The 18123-nt window shown below is 43.5% G+C and overlaps 1 protein-coding gene across 5 annotated transcripts in view; it reads right to left on the bottom strand.

The window, feature by feature from the left end:
• Positions 1 to 18123, bottom strand: part of LOC112234556 (ral guanine nucleotide dissociation stimulator) — a 114359-nt gene that overhangs the window by 16331 nt on the left and 79905 nt on the right. For 4 of the 5 annotated variants that reach the window (XR_006080647.1, XM_024402732.2, XM_024402729.2 and 1 more), the window contains exons 2-7: positions 11554 to 11876; positions 10625 to 10699; positions 8057 to 8250; positions 7503 to 7624; positions 5503 to 5718; positions 5026 to 5214 (exon numbers count right to left, since the gene is read on the bottom strand). Coding sequence is in view for 4 of the 5 variants with exons in the window: in XM_024402732.2 (XP_024258500.1) it covers positions 5026 to 5214; positions 5503 to 5718; positions 7503 to 7624; positions 8057 to 8250; positions 10625 to 10699; positions 11554 to 11876 (1119 nt within the window). In the remaining variant the exon portion in view is untranslated. The remainder of the gene's footprint in view (positions 1 to 5025; positions 5215 to 5502; positions 5719 to 7502; positions 7625 to 8056; positions 8251 to 10624; positions 10700 to 11553; positions 11877 to 18123) is intronic. The other variant, XM_024402730.2, reaches the window with a different exon arrangement.

Raw genomic sequence — 18123 nt, 5'->3', positions numbered from 1 at the left:
TGTGTCTGGTTCCTCTGTTATGATAATGTTGAGGAAGTGCGTGCCTGAGCACACATAGAAACAGTTTTTAACAGGCGATTGCATTTGAAATTGTTGGGCAATGAATGGGCTTAAAAAAAGCACGTTTTACTCCAGCATCAACCACCTGAGGAGCTGCAGGAGAAATCCGGCTCAAAATAGGCTCAATATAGTCTCTGTAGACCCCCAAGTGCTAACAGTCAGTATGTTGATAACATGTGTGAAATGCTTGATAATGTATGTGATATAAATAGAGGAATATTTTCTGGGTGATTTAAATATTGACTGGCTTTCATCATGCTGCCCACTCAAGAGAAAGCTTCAAACTGTAACTAGTGCCTGCATCCTGGTTCAGGTTCTCAGTCAACCTACCAGGGTAGTTACAAACAGCAGAGGAATGAAATCATCAACATTGTTCACATCTTTACTAATGATGCAGAAATTAGCTTGAAAGCAGTATCCAAATCCGTCAGATGTAGTGATCACAATATAGTAGCCATAACTAGGAAAACCACAGTTCCAAAGGCTGTGCCTAATATAGTGTATAAGAGGACAGGCTGGGCATAATATAGTGTATAAGAGGACAGGCTGGGCATAATATAGTGTATAGGGTGTCATACAATACGTTTTGTAGCGATTCCTATGTTGTTGATGTAAATATTTGTTGGTCCGTGGTGTGTAATGAGAAGCAACCAGACGCTGCACTTGATGCATTTATGAAATTGATTATTCCAGTTACTAATAAGCACGCACCCATTAAGAAAATTACTGTAAACTGTTAAACCCCTGTGGATTGATGAGGAATTGAGCAATTGTATGGTTGAGAGGGATGAGGCAAAATAAATGGCAAATAGGTCTGGCTGTACAACCGATTTGAAAACGTACTGCAAATTAAAAAATCATATCACTGAAATCAGTGAAAAACAGAAGAAACTACACTATGAAACAATGTTAAATTAGATTATAGTAAAAAGCTTTGGAGCACCTTCAATGAAATTTGGGGCAAAAAGGCAAACTCGGCTCTATCATCCATTGAATCAGATGGCTCATTCATCACAAAACCCACTGATATTGCCAACTATTTAAATTATTGTTTAAATGGCAAGACTAGCAAACCTAGGCATGACATGCCAGCAACAAATGCTGACACTACACATCCGAGTATATCTGACCAAATTATGAAAGACAAGAACTGTAAGAAGTTAAAAAATGATAGTTATCTGTCAAAAATGACAAGGGTCTGACAACTTGGATGGAAAATTACTGAGGATAATAGTGGACGATATTGCTACACCTATTTGCCATATATTCAATTTAAGCCTACTAGAGAGTGTAATCCCTCAAGGCCTGGAGGGAAGCAAAAGTTATACCCCTACCTAAGGATAGTAGGCCCTCATTGTAAATAAGAATTTGTTCTTAATTGACTTGCCTAGTTAAATAAAGTGTAAATAAATAAAATAGTAAAGCCCTCTTTAATGGCTCAAATAGCTGACCAATCAGCCTGTTACAAATGCTTTGTAAACTTTTGGAAAAAATTGTGTTTGACCACATTTAAGGCTAATTTACAGTACACAAATTGACAAACAGACTTTCAGCACGCTTATAGGGAAGGACATTCAACAAGCACTGACACAAATTACTGATGATTGGCTAAGAGAAATCAATGATAAAAAGATTGTTGTGGCGGTTTTTGTTAGACTTCAGTGTGGGTTTTGACATTATTGAGCATAGTCTGTTGCTGGAAAACGTATGTGTTATGGCTTTACACCCCTTTGTATATTGTGGATAAAGCGTTAACTGTCTAACCGAACACAGAGGGTGTTATTTAATGGAAGCCTCTCCAACAAAATCCAGGTAGAATCAGGAATTCCCCAGGGCAGCTGTCTAGACCCCTTACTTTTTTCAATCTTTACTAATGACATGCCACTAGCTTTGAGTAAAGCCAGTGTGTCTATATATGCCGATGACACAACACACGTCAGCTTCCATAGTGACTGAAATGACTGAAACACTTAAAGATCTGCAGTTAGTGACCAAATGGGTGGCAAGGAATAAGTTAGTCCTAAATATTTAAAAAACGAAAAGCATTGTATTTTGGACAAATAATTCAGGAAACCCTAAACCTAAACTAAATCTTGCAATGAATAACATGGTAATTGTAACGATGTGCGCTGAGAGTCGGGAAGCAAGTTCAGGGAGTGAGTGTTTTAGTAAATAAAACACAACATAATACAAAAATAAGAAACACGAGCAACGCACAGAACTGACACAGGAATAGAAACAATGACACCTGGGGAAGGAACCAAAGGGAGTGACATATATAGGGAGGGTAATCAGGGAAGTGATGGAGTCCAGGTGAGTCTGATGATGTGCAGGTGCACGTAATGCTGGTGACAGGTGTGCGCCATAACAAGCAACCTGGTGACCTAGAGGCCGGAAAGGGAGCACACGTGACAGTAATTGAGCAAGGGGAGACTAAACTGCTTGGAGTAACCCTGGAAGTATCCCTGGATTGTAAACTGTTATGGTCAAAACATATTGATACAACAGCAGCTAAGATGGGGAGAAGTCTGTTCATAATAAAGAGCCAGTCTGCATTCTAAACAGCACCATCAACAAGGCAGGTCCTACAGGCCCTAGTTCTGTCACAATGAGGTACTTAGGAAAATTGCAAATAGCTCAGAACAGGGCAGCAAGGCTGGTCCTTGGATGTACACAAAGAGATAACATTAATAATATGCATGTAAATCTCTCCTGGCTCAAAGTGGAGCAGAGATTGACTTCATCACTACTTGTATTTGGGAGAGGTATTGACATGTTGAATGCATTGAGCTGTCTGTTTGAACTATTGGCACACAGCTTGGACACCCATGCATACCCCACGAGACATGCCACCAGAGGTCTCTTCACAGTCCCCAAGTCCAGAACAAACTCTGGGAGGTGCGCAGTACTAGATAGAGCCATGGCTACATGGAACTCTATTCCATATCAAGTAACTGACGCAAGCAGTAAAATTAGATTTAAAACACTGATAAAAATACACCTAATGGAATAGCGGGGACACAAACATAGGCACAGACACATGCATTCAAACACACGATAACATACGCACTATACACACGTGCACATAGATTTTGTATTGTAGATATGTAGTAGCAGAGGGGGCCTGAGGGCACAAACTTAATATGTTGTGAAATCTGTTGTGAATCTATTATAATGTTTTTTTTGGTATAACTGCCTTAATTTCTCTGGACCCCAGGAAGAGTAGCTGCCAGCAGGGATCCATAATAAATACAAATTAACCTATAGACCGATAAGCATGATGGTCAAACGTAATTCCATCAATAAAAAAGCATTCAATTGTAATGGGATGTTTTTCTCCCGGTCATTTTGGCCGGCAACAGGTTTATTTTGGGACTTTTCAAATATATTTTTTGCCCAAAAGCCAGCAACATACAATTACCAGTCAAAAGTTTGGACATACCTACTCATTCAGGGGTTTTTCTTCTACACAGTAGAATAATAGTGAAGACATCAAAACTATGAAATAACACATATGGAATCATGTAGTAACCAGTAACCAGTAAAAGTGTGAAACAAATCAAAATAGATGTTATATTTAAGATTCTTCAAAGTAGCCACCATTTGTCTGGTTAACAGATTTGCACACTCTTGGCATTCTCTCAACCAGCTTCATGAGGTAGTCACCTGGAATGCATTTCAATTAACAGGTGTGCCTTGTTAAAAGTTCATTTGTGGAATTTCTTTCCTTCTCAATGCGTTTGAACCAATCAGTTGTGTTGTGACAAGGTAGGGATGGTATACAGAAGATAGCCCAATTTGGTAAAAGACCAAGTCCATATTATGGCAAGAACAGCTCAAATAAGCAAAGAGAAACAACAGTCCATCATTACTGTAAGACATGAAGATCAGTCAATACAGAACATTTCAAGTACTTTGAAAGCTTCTTCAAGTGCAGTTGTAAAAACTATCAAGCGCTATGATGAAACTGGCCCTCATGAGGACTGCTACAGGAAAGGAAGACCCAGAGTTATCTTTGCCGCAGAAGATAAGTTCATTACAGTTACCAGTCTCAGAAATTGCAGCATAAATACATTCTTCACAGAGTTCAAGTAGCAGACACATCTCAACATCAACTGTTCAGAGGAGACTGTGTGAATCAGACCTTCATGGTTGAATTGCTGCAAAGAAACCACTACTAAATTACACCAATAATAAGAAGAGACTTGTTTGTGCCAAGAAACATGAGCAATGGACATTAGACCAGTGGAAATCTGTCCAAATTTGAGATTTTTGGTTCCAACCGCTGTGTCTTTGTGAGATGCAGAGTAGGTGAACGGATTATGTGTGTGGTTCCCACAGTGAATCATGGAGGAGGTGGTTTGATGGTGCTTTGCTGGTGGCACTGTCTGTGATTTGTTTAGAATTCAAGGCACACTTAACCAGCATGGCTACCACAGCATTCTGTAGCAATACGCCATCCCATCTAGTTTGCGTTTAGTGGGACTATCATTTATTTTTCAACAGGACAATGGCTACCAGGCTATGTAAGGGCTATTTGACCAAGAAGGAGAGTGATGGAATGCTTCCTCAGATGACCTGGCCTCCAAAATCGCCAACCTCAACCCAATTGAGATTGCTTGAGATGAGTTGGACCCCAGAGTAAAGGAAAAGCAGCCAACAAGTGCTCAGCATATGTAGAAACTGCATCAAGACGGTTGGAAAAGTGAAGTGAAGTTGGTTGAGAGAATGCCAAGAGTGTGGAAAGCTGTCATCAAGGCAAAGGGTGGCTGCTAAGAATCTCAAATATCGAATATATTTTGATTTGTTTAACATTTTTTTTGTTACTACATGATTCCATGTGTGTTATTTCATAGTGTTTAATTCTACAATGTGGAAAATAGTCCAAATAAAGTAAAAAACCCTTGAATGAGTAGGTGTGTCCAAACTTTTTACTGGTACTGTAGACACACGCACACATCCTACCTTGATGAGCAGCTCTCTGCTGAGCGAATGGTTATTTTCATCTGAGAATATTTCTGACAACTCGTGGAAGATGCGAAAGTTCTCCCTGGACACCTCATCCCACGTCCTCTTCAGCCGGTGGACCGGGTTGCACTGCAGAGCAGAAAGGATGGCCCGTAGCGAAGAAAAATTCTTCAGGATTCGACACTCCTGAAGGGAAAAAAAGACTATGAATATCAAGGAGATATCAATGAACCCAACTAAGCATCGGTGGCATATCAATCCAATGTATTATTAAGGAAAGTGAAGCATCAGAACTTTTTTTACTCAAATAAATATTTTGAACATAGCATTATGGGTACTGTAGTCATCATGCTACACAACACACACTGACTCTGCAGGAACTGAAGCCAAGGACACCTCAGAATCTCATGCCAACAACACCAACAACAACCACAACAACAACAAGAACAACTCCTGCTAACAACAGCTCCTCACCCTGGCCACTTCGATCCAGCGCTCCACCAGTTTGGCCCGCTGTGTGGGTTTGAGCAAACGCTCGCTCAAGCAGGTGGCGATGACACAGTTGGTGACGCAGTTGAACTGTGTGACAGTGGCACGGATGGTGGGTGCCAGATGCTCCTTGCCCTTCTTGTCCCGGTGCGACCAAATACTCCCCAGACAGTGGTAGGGGACCACCTTCTTAAAGAGCTCCTATGAGGAAAAAGGGGAGTAAGAACCATAAAACAAAATGGTCTCTTGTCACAACCAGTAATGTATTTTAGATGAGTTTAACATGTTTTCACTCTCATGGACAGAAGAGAGAGAAAAGAGAGGCAGGCAGATCCTTTAGAAGGCTTCGATGAGGAATGATAAAAGTGTCTGCTGCACTCCAGTCTCCTAACAAAAGCCCGTAGGAAAGCCTTTGGAGTGACATTTGTTTTTGAGTGGTAACTCAGCAGCAGAGTGGGCATAAAGCCCCCGGTGTCTTCTGTCTCTCTTCACTTCCTAAGATAACTAACACGGCTTATAGTCCTGCATCAGGTCACATACCCACGGTTCCCAGCCGTTGACCAGTAAAAAAATCAACTGGTGGGTGGAATGAAAACATTCTCGAAAACATTTTTAAATCAAGATAATATATTTTTTACAAACACAGGAGCTTGTTGTGATGAATTGTGTTGCGAAGTCCATTAGGCTAAGTGAGCGGTGAGGCAGACAGCCACGCAGCGAGAGAACGGGGAACTATCCATTATTTGTGTGGTGCTGAAACATTCCTAATTTGTCCACGTGCAGGGCTTATATATTCCCTTCCTCCACGCCACAATATGTTGCTAAGTTTATTTTCCCTGACTCCTAGCTCATGCGAAAATGTCTAACGTAACAGGAGAAATAAAAAGAAAGGTTATGATGGTGGAATAGGCTACACCATCATGGAAACGTGCTACGCGAGTGAAATCCCCGGTTTGGAAGAATTTTGGAGTCATTGTGGAGGACAACAACCCGGTAGATGGATACAAAGTGCAAGCAGGTATTTATTTACAATAATTCAGTTAACTATTTGTTCATTATTATGTTAATTCAGGCTTTAGGTCATTTAGACCATACACAGGCCATATAAAGTTTAAACCTGTGAGGCTGGTAAAAGTTTGAGTAGCAAATAGCCTACTAAATAAATGTAGCCTAGGCATTTTTTTCAGCATATAATCTAGTTGATTCTTGGAACTTCATTTAAGTTTCAATTCAACTATTTGATTATCTAAACTGAATGTATGTCTGAATGAATGAATCTAAACCATATGGAATGTAAACATGTTGTTTTGCTCTGTCGGCTTTCATTACGTAAGAAGAAGGAAATTAGAAGGCTTTTCCCCAAAGGGTTTTACATTGTCAATGTGGCTGCATCGCATTGTGAAAATAAGAAGACGGGCCTATTGTTCTTAATTCATGGCATGTTTTCCTTGTATCCAAATATTGACATGCAGACAAATGAATTAATGTGGGGAATGGCAATAGCCTAAAAGCCTACTACTCTGGAGTCATAAAAACAATTAAATATATTGATGTTATTTGGCGGGTCACGGATTGGCTCTCTGAACAACTCCATGCGGGTTGGTAGGAGAAAAATCTGTCCTGATGTTTATTATCCGGTGGGGCTTGGAATGTGGGGCGGGTGTGGGGCGGGTGCGGCTCCAAAAAACTAACCCGTGCAGGACTCTATCTGGGCTCCAATGCTCACAAGATGACAGAGTTACAGCGTTTCATTTTTCATTTTGCTTCAAATCTGGCGTGGAAAAATACACAAACTTCTTGAAAACAATGAGAAAGTAACTAAACACTATAAAGTGCAATGGTGGAAAATGATAATGGAAAATAATAGACTAAATGTAATTTAAAAATCGAACAAAGACCGAGTTAATACTGTATAAGGATATGTTGTTAGTACAAGGACATGTGCTGCTGGGAATCTGAGTTTTTGTAATGTTTTGTCATCTTACCGCGTCCATGAGGGTGAACTGCTCGGCCACCACCGCCGGGTCAAAGTTCAGAAAGTCCAGTCGGTCATCCTCGTAGCCATTCTCCTCCAATAAGGTGAAAGGATAGCCGTCATGATCCAGCACTGAGGGGTGACATCACAACTCATTAGCTTAATTACGTCAAACACACTTTCACCACTTTTTATGAGCGGCTGGGGTTTGTAAAGTCCTTAATGTAGTGAAGTGAGGGCGACCACCCTCAGATATAACTTTCGTTGAAGATGTAGCTCGAAATGTCGTAAGCTAATACAGGTGTGTGTAATAGAGCATCTGACTGTGCTGGTCCTACTTTACTACATGACACCCACGATCACGTCACACACACGTCACACAGTTTTGTCTGTAACACAAAAAGGGATTCACAAACAGCAGTGTTCTCTTATTTGGAGTACCACCCAAAACATCTCTGGCCTTCCACTAATACGAATTATATGGACTCTACATGACCATGTTTAGGAGCTGGGGTCAGGGTTCAAAGTACATAAGTTTAGTCGGGGGTTAGGTGAGTGTCTTACACTCACTCTCTGGCTCTTGGAGCTGCCGGCGGTGGAAGTGAGCCAGGAGGTTGCAGGCGCGGCGTTCCAGGTCCGATCCCGGGAAGTTGAGGTGCAGGTAGGATATAAGACGTCGCAGGCAGCTGTACTCTGGAGGATTCCAGAAGTCCTCAGAGTACTGGTCAAGCCATGCCCCCAAAATGGAGGATATCGTGCTGTGTGGGGGGGGGAGAAAAGAGAGAGAGAGAGAGAGAGAGAGAGAGCGATGGAGAGAGTTTAATACATGTGTTTGGATGGCAAATTTCTCTACCTTTAATAATAATTTAAAAAAGAGGAGTTGAGAGATAGGAAAGATAAAGTACATAGACAGAGGGGTGTATCAAGTACAGGAAAATGATAGGAGAGTGAAAAAAATAAAGGAGACTAGCATACATTCATTTCTGAGGACAGGCAAGATATATACAGTGGGGCAAAAAAGTATTTAGTCAGCCACCAATTGTGCAAGTTCTCCCACTTAAAAAGATGAGAGGCCTGTAATTTATTTGCAAATTGTGGAGGAAAATAAGTATTTGGTCAATAACAAAAGTTTATCTCAATACTTTGTTATATACCCTTTGTTGGCAATGACATAGGTCAAACGTTCTGTAAGTCTTCACAAGGTATTAACACACTGTTACTGGCATTTTGGCCCATTCCTACATGCTGATCTCCTCTAGAGCAGTGATGTTTTGGGGCTGTTGCTGGGCAACACGGACTTTAAACTCCCTCCAAAGATTTTCTATGGCGTTGAGATCTGGAGACTGGCTAGGCCACTCCAGGACCTTGAGATGCTTCTTACGAAGCCACTACTTCGTTGCCTGGGCGGTGTGTTTGGGATAATTGTCATGCTGAAAGACCCAGCCACATTTCATCTTCAATTCCCTTGCTGATGGAAGGAGGTTTTCAAAATCTCACGATACATGGCCCCATTCATTCTTTCCTTTACACGAATCAGTCGTCCTGGTCCCTTTGCAGAAAAACAGCCCCAAAGCATGATGTTTCCACCCCCATGCTTCACAGTAGGTATGGTGTTCTTTGGATGCAACTCAGCAATCTTTGTCCTCCAAACACGACGAGTTGAGTTTGTACCAAAAAGTTATATTTTGGTTTCATCTGACCATATGATATTCTCCCAATCTTCTTCTGGATCATCCAAATGCTCTCTAGCAAACTTCAGACGGGCCTGGACATGTATTGGCTTAAGCAGGGGGACACGTCTGGCACTGCAGGATTTGAGTCCCTGGCGGCGTAGTGTGTTACTGATGGTAGGCTTTGTTACTTTGGTCCCAGCTCTGCAGGTCATTCACTAGGTCCCCCCGTGTGGTTCTGAGATTTTTGCTCACCGTTCTTGTGATCATTTTGACCCCACGGGGTGAGATCTTGCGTGGAGCCCCAGATCGAGGGAGATTATCAGTGGTCTTGTATGTCTTCCATTTCCTAATAATTGCTCCCACAGTTGATTTCTTCAAACCAAGCTGCTTACCTATTGCAGATTCAGTCTTCCCAACCTGGTGCAGGTCTACAATTTTGTTTCTGGTGTCCTTTGACAGCTCTTTCGTCTTGGCCATAGTGGAGTTTGGAGTGTGACTGTTTGAGGTTGTGGACAGGTGTCTTTTATACTGATAACAAGTACAAACAGGTGCCATTAATACAGGTAACGAGTTGAGGACCTAGTCCCCCCGTGTGGTTCTGGGATTTATGCTCACCGTTCTTGTTCAAACAGGTGCCATTAATACAGGTAACAAGTGGAGGACAGAGGAGCCTCTTAAAGAAGAAGTTACAGGTCTGTGAGAGCCAGAAATCTTGCTTGTTTGTAAGTGACCAAATACTTATTTTCCACCATAATTTGCAAATAAATTCATTACAAATCCTACAATGTGATTTTCTGGATTTTTTTCTTCTCATTTTGTCTGTCATAGTTGAAGTGTACCTATGATGAAAATTACAGGCCTCTCTCATCTTTTTAAGTGGGAGACTTGCACAATTGGTGGCTTACTAAATACTTTTTTGCCCCACTGTACACAATAGAAACATATCCAATGTCCATAATGGCAAAACTGCTTACGTCAGCAGAATAGTGCTGGTGGCAACGAGAAAAAAGAGGTACACAGATGTAGGATTTTAATTTGACCTGTGTTTAGTCCATAATGTTTACTGATCAGTGGGTAGGATATTAGCTGGTCAAAATGAGGCTACATTAAAAGTGGAATGCTGTTACTATAACAGTGTGTTAGTGCAGGTTTTCAGTGAATCTATGTAAATCATGAAGTTCATCGGCATTTCCTGCGGCGAAATAAAATTCTCAGCAACAAAAGAGTGATCAAATTAAGATCCTACAACTATACTAGCTTGTAGGACAGATTAAGTGGCTTAATTTCTTATGTCTTAGAATAATGTCTTGTAGGTGTAAATATTACACATTCCTGGCAACAAAATGTGAAAATTATGTAAGTTTCTCTGTTTTCTGTCACTGTACAGTATGTGTTGAAAAGGAGGCTATTTGAGAGAAGTATTGTCCACAATGTGTTTCTGAGTCAGACAGAGACTTACTTCCTCAGATCTGTGCGATCATCATGAGTCAGTCTGTGGCCCTCTGAGCCAGGCAGGTGCTGGAGCTTGGCATACCTGAACAAGGTGGGGTTGGTATACAGAAGATAGCCCTATTTGGTAAAAGACCAAGTCCATATTATGGCAAGAACAGCTCAAATAAGCAAAGAGAAATGACAGTCCATCATTACTTTAAGACATGAAGGTCAGTCAATGAGGAACATTTCAAGAACTTCAAGCACTTTTTCAAGTGCAGTCGCAAAAACCATCAAGAGCTATGATGAAACTGTCTCTCATGAGGACCGCCACAGGAAAGGAAGACCCAGAGTTACCTCTGCTGCAGAGGATAAGTTCATTAGAGTTACCAGCCTCAGAAATTGGCAATTAACTGCACCTCAGATTGCAGCCCATACACATGCTTCACAGAGTTCAAGTAACAGACACATCTCAACATCAACTGTTCAGAGGAGATGAATCAGGCCTTCATGGTCGAATTGCGGCAAAGAAACCACCACTAAAAGACACCAATAAGAAGAAGAGACTTGCTTGGGCCTTGAAACACGAGCAATGGACATTAGACCAGTGGAAATCAGTTTGTTAGTCATCTATCTATCTATCCATCTATATATATATATATATATCTATTTATCTATCTATCTATCTATCCATCCATCTATCTATATATATATATATATATCTATTTATCTATCTATCTATCCATATATCCATCCCTGCATCAAGACATTCATTCCTCCACCCTCTCATCCACACCCTCCATTCATCATGCCATTCATGCATCACTCCATCCACCCACCTTTTCCATCCATCTATAATTCTTCCACCAATCAACTAATGGATCCACCCATGCACACATCCATCTATCCATCCATTTATGCACCAATGTATCCCTCCCTCTCTCCCCCTCTACTCACCTGTTGAGCAGCAGGTCCAGGACCTGCTTGGTGGAGGCAAAGGAGCGGTAGGTGCAGAGGAAGATGGTAACGTAGGTGGAGTCGTTGCCCCGGAACGCCGCCACCATGTACTCCACCAGCTTCTCCAGTGTGCCTGCCTTGATGGTGCGCACCTTGCACGTCTCATACAGGCTGAGCGATGCGTCCACACCTAGCCAGCGTTGGCCCTTAACGGCCCCGCTGCCACCAACGTGGTGGCGGTGGTGGAGCATCTGCACCTTCCGCAGGGTGATGGTGTATACCACCCCGTCCTCCACCTCCTCACCAATCTCATGGGTCGCATTCTGAAAGACAGAGGGAAAAAGTGAGAGATAGAGAGAGAGGTTTAGATACTCTTTCTTACTTTTTTTTCCACACACGTGAAAGCAAAATGAAGCCTGGTCCATACTAATTCTGGAATATCTCCAAAAGGTAAGAGCTGGCTTTTCTTTAGTTACACATCGAACTACGCATTACATATAACCATTGATTAATAGACTACATGTTAGAGGTCGACCGATTAATCGGAATGGCCGATTAATTAGGTGGGTTAACTGCCTTATTCACGGACAGAACAACAGATTTTTACCTTGTCAGCTCGGGGATTCGTTTTTGCAACCTTCCGGTTACTAGTCCAACGCTCTAACCTCCTGCCTTACATTGCACTCCATGAGGAGGCTGACTACCTGTTACGTGAGGGCAGCAAGATACCAAGGTAAGTTGCTAGCTAGCAATAAACTTATGAAAAACAATCAATCTTCACATAATCACTAGTTAACTACACATGGTTGTTGATATTACTAGTTTATCTAGCGTGTCCTGCATTGCATATAATCGATGCGGTGCCTGTTAATTTCTCATCGAATCACAGCCTACTTTGCCAAACGGGTGATGATTTAGCACTGTCGTTGCACCAAACCTAACCATAAATATCAATGCCTTTCTTTAAAATCAATACACAAGTATATATTTTTAAACCTGCATATTTAGTTAATATTGCGTGCTACCAGGGAAATTGTGTCACTTTGTGTCACTTTTCTTGCGTTCCGTGCAAGCAGTCAGGGTATATGCAGCAGTTTGGGCAGCCTGGCTCATTGCGAACTATGTGAAGACAATTTATTCCTAACAAAGACCGTAATTAATTTGTACATAATTAAGTACATAATTATGACATAACATTGAAGGTTGTACAATGTAACAGCAATATATAGACTTAGAGATGCCACCCATTAGATAAAATACGGAACGGTTCCGTATTTCACTGAAAGAATAAACGTTTTGTTTTCGAAATGATAGTTTTTGGATTCTACCATATTAATGACCTAAAGCTCGTATTTATGTTATAATTAAGTCTATGATTTGATAGAGCAGTCTGACTGAGCGATGGTAGACAGCAGCAGGCTCATAAGCATTCATTCAAACAGCACTTTCGTGCATTTTACCAGCAGCTCTTCGCAATGCTTCAAGCATTGAGCTGTTTATGACTTTAAGCCTATCAACTCCCGAGATTAGGCTGGTGTAACCGATGTGAAATGGCTGGCTAGTTAGTGCGCGCTAATAGCGTTTCAAACATCACTCGCTCTGAGACTTGGAGTAGTTGTTCCCCTTGCTCTGCATGGGTATCGCTGCTTCAAGGGTGGCTGTTGTCGATGTGTTCCTGGTTCGAGCCCAGGCAGGGGTGAGGAGAGGGACGGAAGCTATACTGTTACACTGGCAATAATAAAGTGCCTATAAGAACATCCAATAGTCAAAGGTATATGAAATACAAATGGTATAGAGAGAAATAGCCCTATAATAACTACAACCTAAAACTTATTACCTGGGAATATTGAAGACTCATGTTAAAAGGAACCACCATCTTTCATATGTTCTCATGTTCTGAGCAAGGAAGTTAAACATTAGCTTTTTTACATGGCACATATTGCACTTTTACTTTCTTCTCTAACACTTTATTTTTGCATTATTTAAACCAAATTGAACATGTTTCATTATTTATTTGAGGCTAAATAGTTTTTATTGATGTATTATATTAAGTTAAAACAAGTGTTCATTCAGTATTGTAATAGTCATTATTACAAATAAATTTTTAAAAAAAATCAGCTGATTAATCGGTATCGGCTTTTTTTGGTCCTCCAATAGTCGGTATCGGTGTTGAAAAATCACCTCTACTACATGTATATTTGTTACGGTTTTCTTCCGTCGAAGGAGAGTCGGACCAAAATGCAGCGTGGTAATTTTCATACATGTTTCATAATGATGAAAAAACGAACAATACAAAAACAACAAACGTGAAAACCTATACAGCCTATCTTTTTTTAAATTTTTTTAAATAAAATATAATTTATTACCTTCAATACCATTCATTCTTTACAACTCATAATTTTCATACATACTCCAACAATGGTATTATAATTTAACTAAACAAAACAAAACAAAACAAAAACCCCAAACAAAAACCTCAGGGGAGCATCGTCCCTCCCCGTCACCCTACAAAATACCTCTCCCTATCTCCCCGTCCCTAATCTATCCCCTTACAAATCTAAATGACACCCAGCCCTAAACCCCCCTTCCACCTCTCCCGAGCAGCATGCTGCCCCCACTTCCTCTCCTCCCTCTTCATCCTCCCCCTCAAATCTCCTTCCATCCTCCTCACTATCCCTTCCACCCCCCAATCTCTCCCTGTCTTCACCATGTTCTGCCTGGCTTCCCACAGCCCCCGTTTAAAGAGACTCATGAGAAGCCAGAGCAGAAACCTGTCCCTATCCGTCCCTCTCGCTCTCCCTACACCTCTCTAACCTGGCCCACGTCAATACAAAATCCCCCCTTACCAAACCTAACAACACCCGTGCCCTAGCCCATACTACTCCGGCAAAGGCACAGTCCCAAAAGACATGGCGCACAGTCTCCTCCCTGCCACAAGAGGATCTTGGACAGGTGGGGGATTGCACCAAACTATACCGGTACAAGATGGAACGTACCGGCAAGCACTTATGGAGGCTCAACCAATTCAGGTCCTTGAGCCTGTTGTCCAGACCCCGCGCCTGCACTCCCTCCCAGACCACTTCCGAGATGCCCACTACAGGCGCCGGACTCCCTGCCTTTCTGACCTCCTCGTACAGGTGCCTGTGATCTAAACCTACTCGGGCAACTTCAACCTCAGGGTGTGCACGCAGCCACTTGGCCGCATGACCAAAGTGCCACGGCAGCTGTTCCGCCCGAGGACCCGTGTTAGACCACACCATTACGCTTCTCGCCTGATACGAGAAGAACACCCGCAGGAGGTAACCGGACGGGTGTATCACTGGATGAGCAAGCTCCGTTAACAAGAAAGAAACAAAAATTGCGTCCAGCTTGAGGGGGAAATGTGGTACCCCCCTACCTCCCTCCCCGATGGGACAGAGCATGCGTGCCCTGGCGACCCACTCGCACCTGCCACTCCACATGAACTGAAACACAAGCCTCACTAGAGGCCTCCTCAGACAAGCCGGCAATGGGTAGATGTACGCCAAATACAAAAGAGACGGCAACACATCCACCTTTAGGACCAGGACTTTGCCCATAAAAGACAAATACCTAGCCTTCCACATTGCTAGCTTCCTCTGTACCACTGCGATACGCATGTTCCAGTTTAGCGTCGCTGAGCCGGAGGTCTCAAAATGGACCCCGAGAATCCTCAGGGCCCCCCTCACAGAGAGATAACCCCCAGGCACATCCATTCTACCGCGCCATCTACCGAAAAACTTGACGGAAGACTTTGCATGGTTCAGAACCGCTCCCGACGCTCGGGTGAAATCCCCAAAGATGGCAAGGGACCTTGTCAGGCACGAGTCCTTGCACAGCAGCAAGGAAGTGTCGTCGGCGTACTGCGTCATCTTAACACGCAGCCCACCACTTCCAGGGATCAACAAGCCTTCCACCCCTGTGTCTGCCCTAATGGCAGCCCCCAGAGGCTCCATGTACAGAACGAAGAGGAGAGCCGAGAGTGGGCACCCCTGCCTGACCCCAGACGAGAGGTCAAAAACGTCACCCAAGTGACTATTTACACTAACTCGGCACCCCGCTCCGACATATAATGTACGAATCCATCCTATGAACTTCTCCCCAAATCCTAATCGACCTAACACTCTGAATAAAAAGGATCTATTCACGCGGTCAAAGGCTTTCGCCTGATCTAGCGCTGCTACCATTAAAGGCAGTCCTCTATCTTCAACCCAAGCGATGGAGTCCCTGATTAACTGTAGGTTCCATCTAATAGAGCGGCCCTCTACCCCGCACGTCTGATCCTCATGGACGACGTAGGGAAGGGCTGTGCGCAACCGGTCTGCTAAAACCTTTGCAAGTAGCTTGTAATCTACACACAGCATGGTCAATGGCCGCCAGTTGCCAAGGTCTGTTACTTCCCCCTTCTTATATAAAAGTGACAGCACACCAACAGCCATTGATCCCCCGGGACCCCCCGTCTCAAGGATGGCCTTCAAGACTTCGAGGACCACTGGTCCAAGTATACCCCAAAACTTGAGATAAAACTCAGCCGGCAGCCCATCCATCCCAGGCACCTTCCCTTTTCCCATCCTCCTAAGAGCGCTCTCAACCTCTTCTAGTGAAATCTGGGCCTCCATCACTTCTCTAATGTCCTCCGGCAACCGCCTGGACAAGTGTTCTAAAAACACATTTCCCTGCTCTACATCTATTTCCCTTTCCTTAAATAAACCTTGGAAATGATCAGTTGTCACCCTGACCATATCCTCTGGTTCTCTAACTATACTACCATTTTCTTCCCTAACGCCATGCATTACCTTCCTACTCTGTCTGGCCCTAACCGACTTAAAGAACATAGCAGAACAAGTCTCATTGTGTTCTAGAAAGCCACTATGCGCACGCTCCAGGAAAGCTCGAGCCTTCCGCTCCTGCAACTCCCTGAGCTGCGCCTTTAGGGTTGCGGATCTCTCCCAGTCAAACGACCCGCCGAGGTTGCCTGCCTCGTACTCGAGTTCAATTAACTTTTGGATACGATCCACCTCCCTCCTCTCCTCCCTTTTTTTTCCTCTTGCAATACCCTATTATAAAAGCCCTAATCCTCACCTTAACTAATTCCCACCACTCTAACACCCCTCGCACATGGACCGGAGGCCTTCAAGCCTCCAAAAGAAACCATAAAACCCGTCAACAAAAGCCTGCTCCTCCAGCACATCCCGATCTAACTTCCAGTACCCCCTACCAAAGAGGCAGACTGGCGACCCCACCTGCAGGAGCACCCCGTCGTGATCCGAAAAGAAAACAGGCAACAGCCGCCCAGACAACTTACCCAAAGACCTGGGTACAAAAATATAGTCGAGCCTCCGCTCAACCCCCCTGGAGTTGCGCCATGTAGGACCGGCCATTTTCGGAGTAGTGTGCAGACCACCATCAACCAGACCATGGCAAGCCATTAGCCTGGTAATGGCGCCTGCACTGCTATCCCCCCCTATTCCTAAATCTGTATTAAAATCCCCCCCTATCACTAATTTCCTATTTGTGACACACAGGGGCGTCAGACAGTCCACCATCTCCCTCCTGTCTGCCACCACCTGTGGCCCATACACCACCACTAATCTAAATTTACAATCCCTTATTGTGACATCCACCCCTATAACCCTCCCCTGCATTACCACAAAAGAATCCTCCACTTTTACCTCCCTGTGCCCACACAAAATCCCTACCCCGATGAGTGCACCCCCAATACCCCAAACCGACTCCCCCTTGTCCCACTCCCTCTTAAACTTACTAACATCCCCTCCATCCCTCAGGTGAACCTCCTGTAAAAAACAAAAATCAAACCCCACAACCTCCAAATAACTAAATACCGCCCTCCTCTTAACAAAATCCCTTAAACCCCTTACATTTAAACTAACAAAAGTAAAATTAGATGCCATGAAAAAATAAAATAAAATCATGTAATACACTCAAATTCTAAACCCAGACAGAAAAAAAAAAAAAAAAACAGGAGACTCACCCGATGCTCCCCTGCTCCATATCTACCGGTGAGAACACCATCTGTACTCCCGACATCCCCCTCTTCCTCCATCTCATCAACCCAGGATGCAGGAATAGTGTTTGGCTCCGGGGTGCCCTGCACCCTGGGTCTATCCCCACACTCCTCCCCCTCCCCAGTGCTGCAGCTGGTTTGGAAAAAAATCGGGGAGTCCCCAAACAAAAAACTCCCCACCTCCTCCTGTACCCAGTCTTGAGTCTTGTTATGTGTGTCCCCACCCAACAGAAGTTGAGGGCCTGGGGAAACCAGCAGCAACCCAGAGGTTTCTCCCACCCCCATCACTCTCTTGGCCATCCCCTCCCTCTCACTGTCGGCCAATCGCACCCTCCTCTTCATTCTCTTCTTTGGTGATGGCGGCAGTGGAGAGATACCACCCTCCCCCCCCGCCAGCTCCTCCACCATACCCCTCATCTCTTCCACCAGGGCACTTTCCCCCCAGTCCACTTGCTCTTCCACCGTCTTCTTCTCCAACACTCCTCCCTCGCTTTCTTCTCTCTCATGCTTCTCCACTCGGTTGCCTT

The sequence above is a fragment of the Oncorhynchus tshawytscha genome, linkage group LG33, assembly GCF_018296145.1.
Source record: "Oncorhynchus tshawytscha isolate Ot180627B linkage group LG33, Otsh_v2.0, whole genome shotgun sequence".
Lineage (NCBI taxonomy): Eukaryota > Metazoa > Chordata > Actinopteri > Salmoniformes > Salmonidae > Oncorhynchus > Oncorhynchus tshawytscha.
The sequence above is the reverse complement of the archived record's forward strand: the minus strand, read 5'-3'. Positions and strand labels throughout refer to the sequence as shown.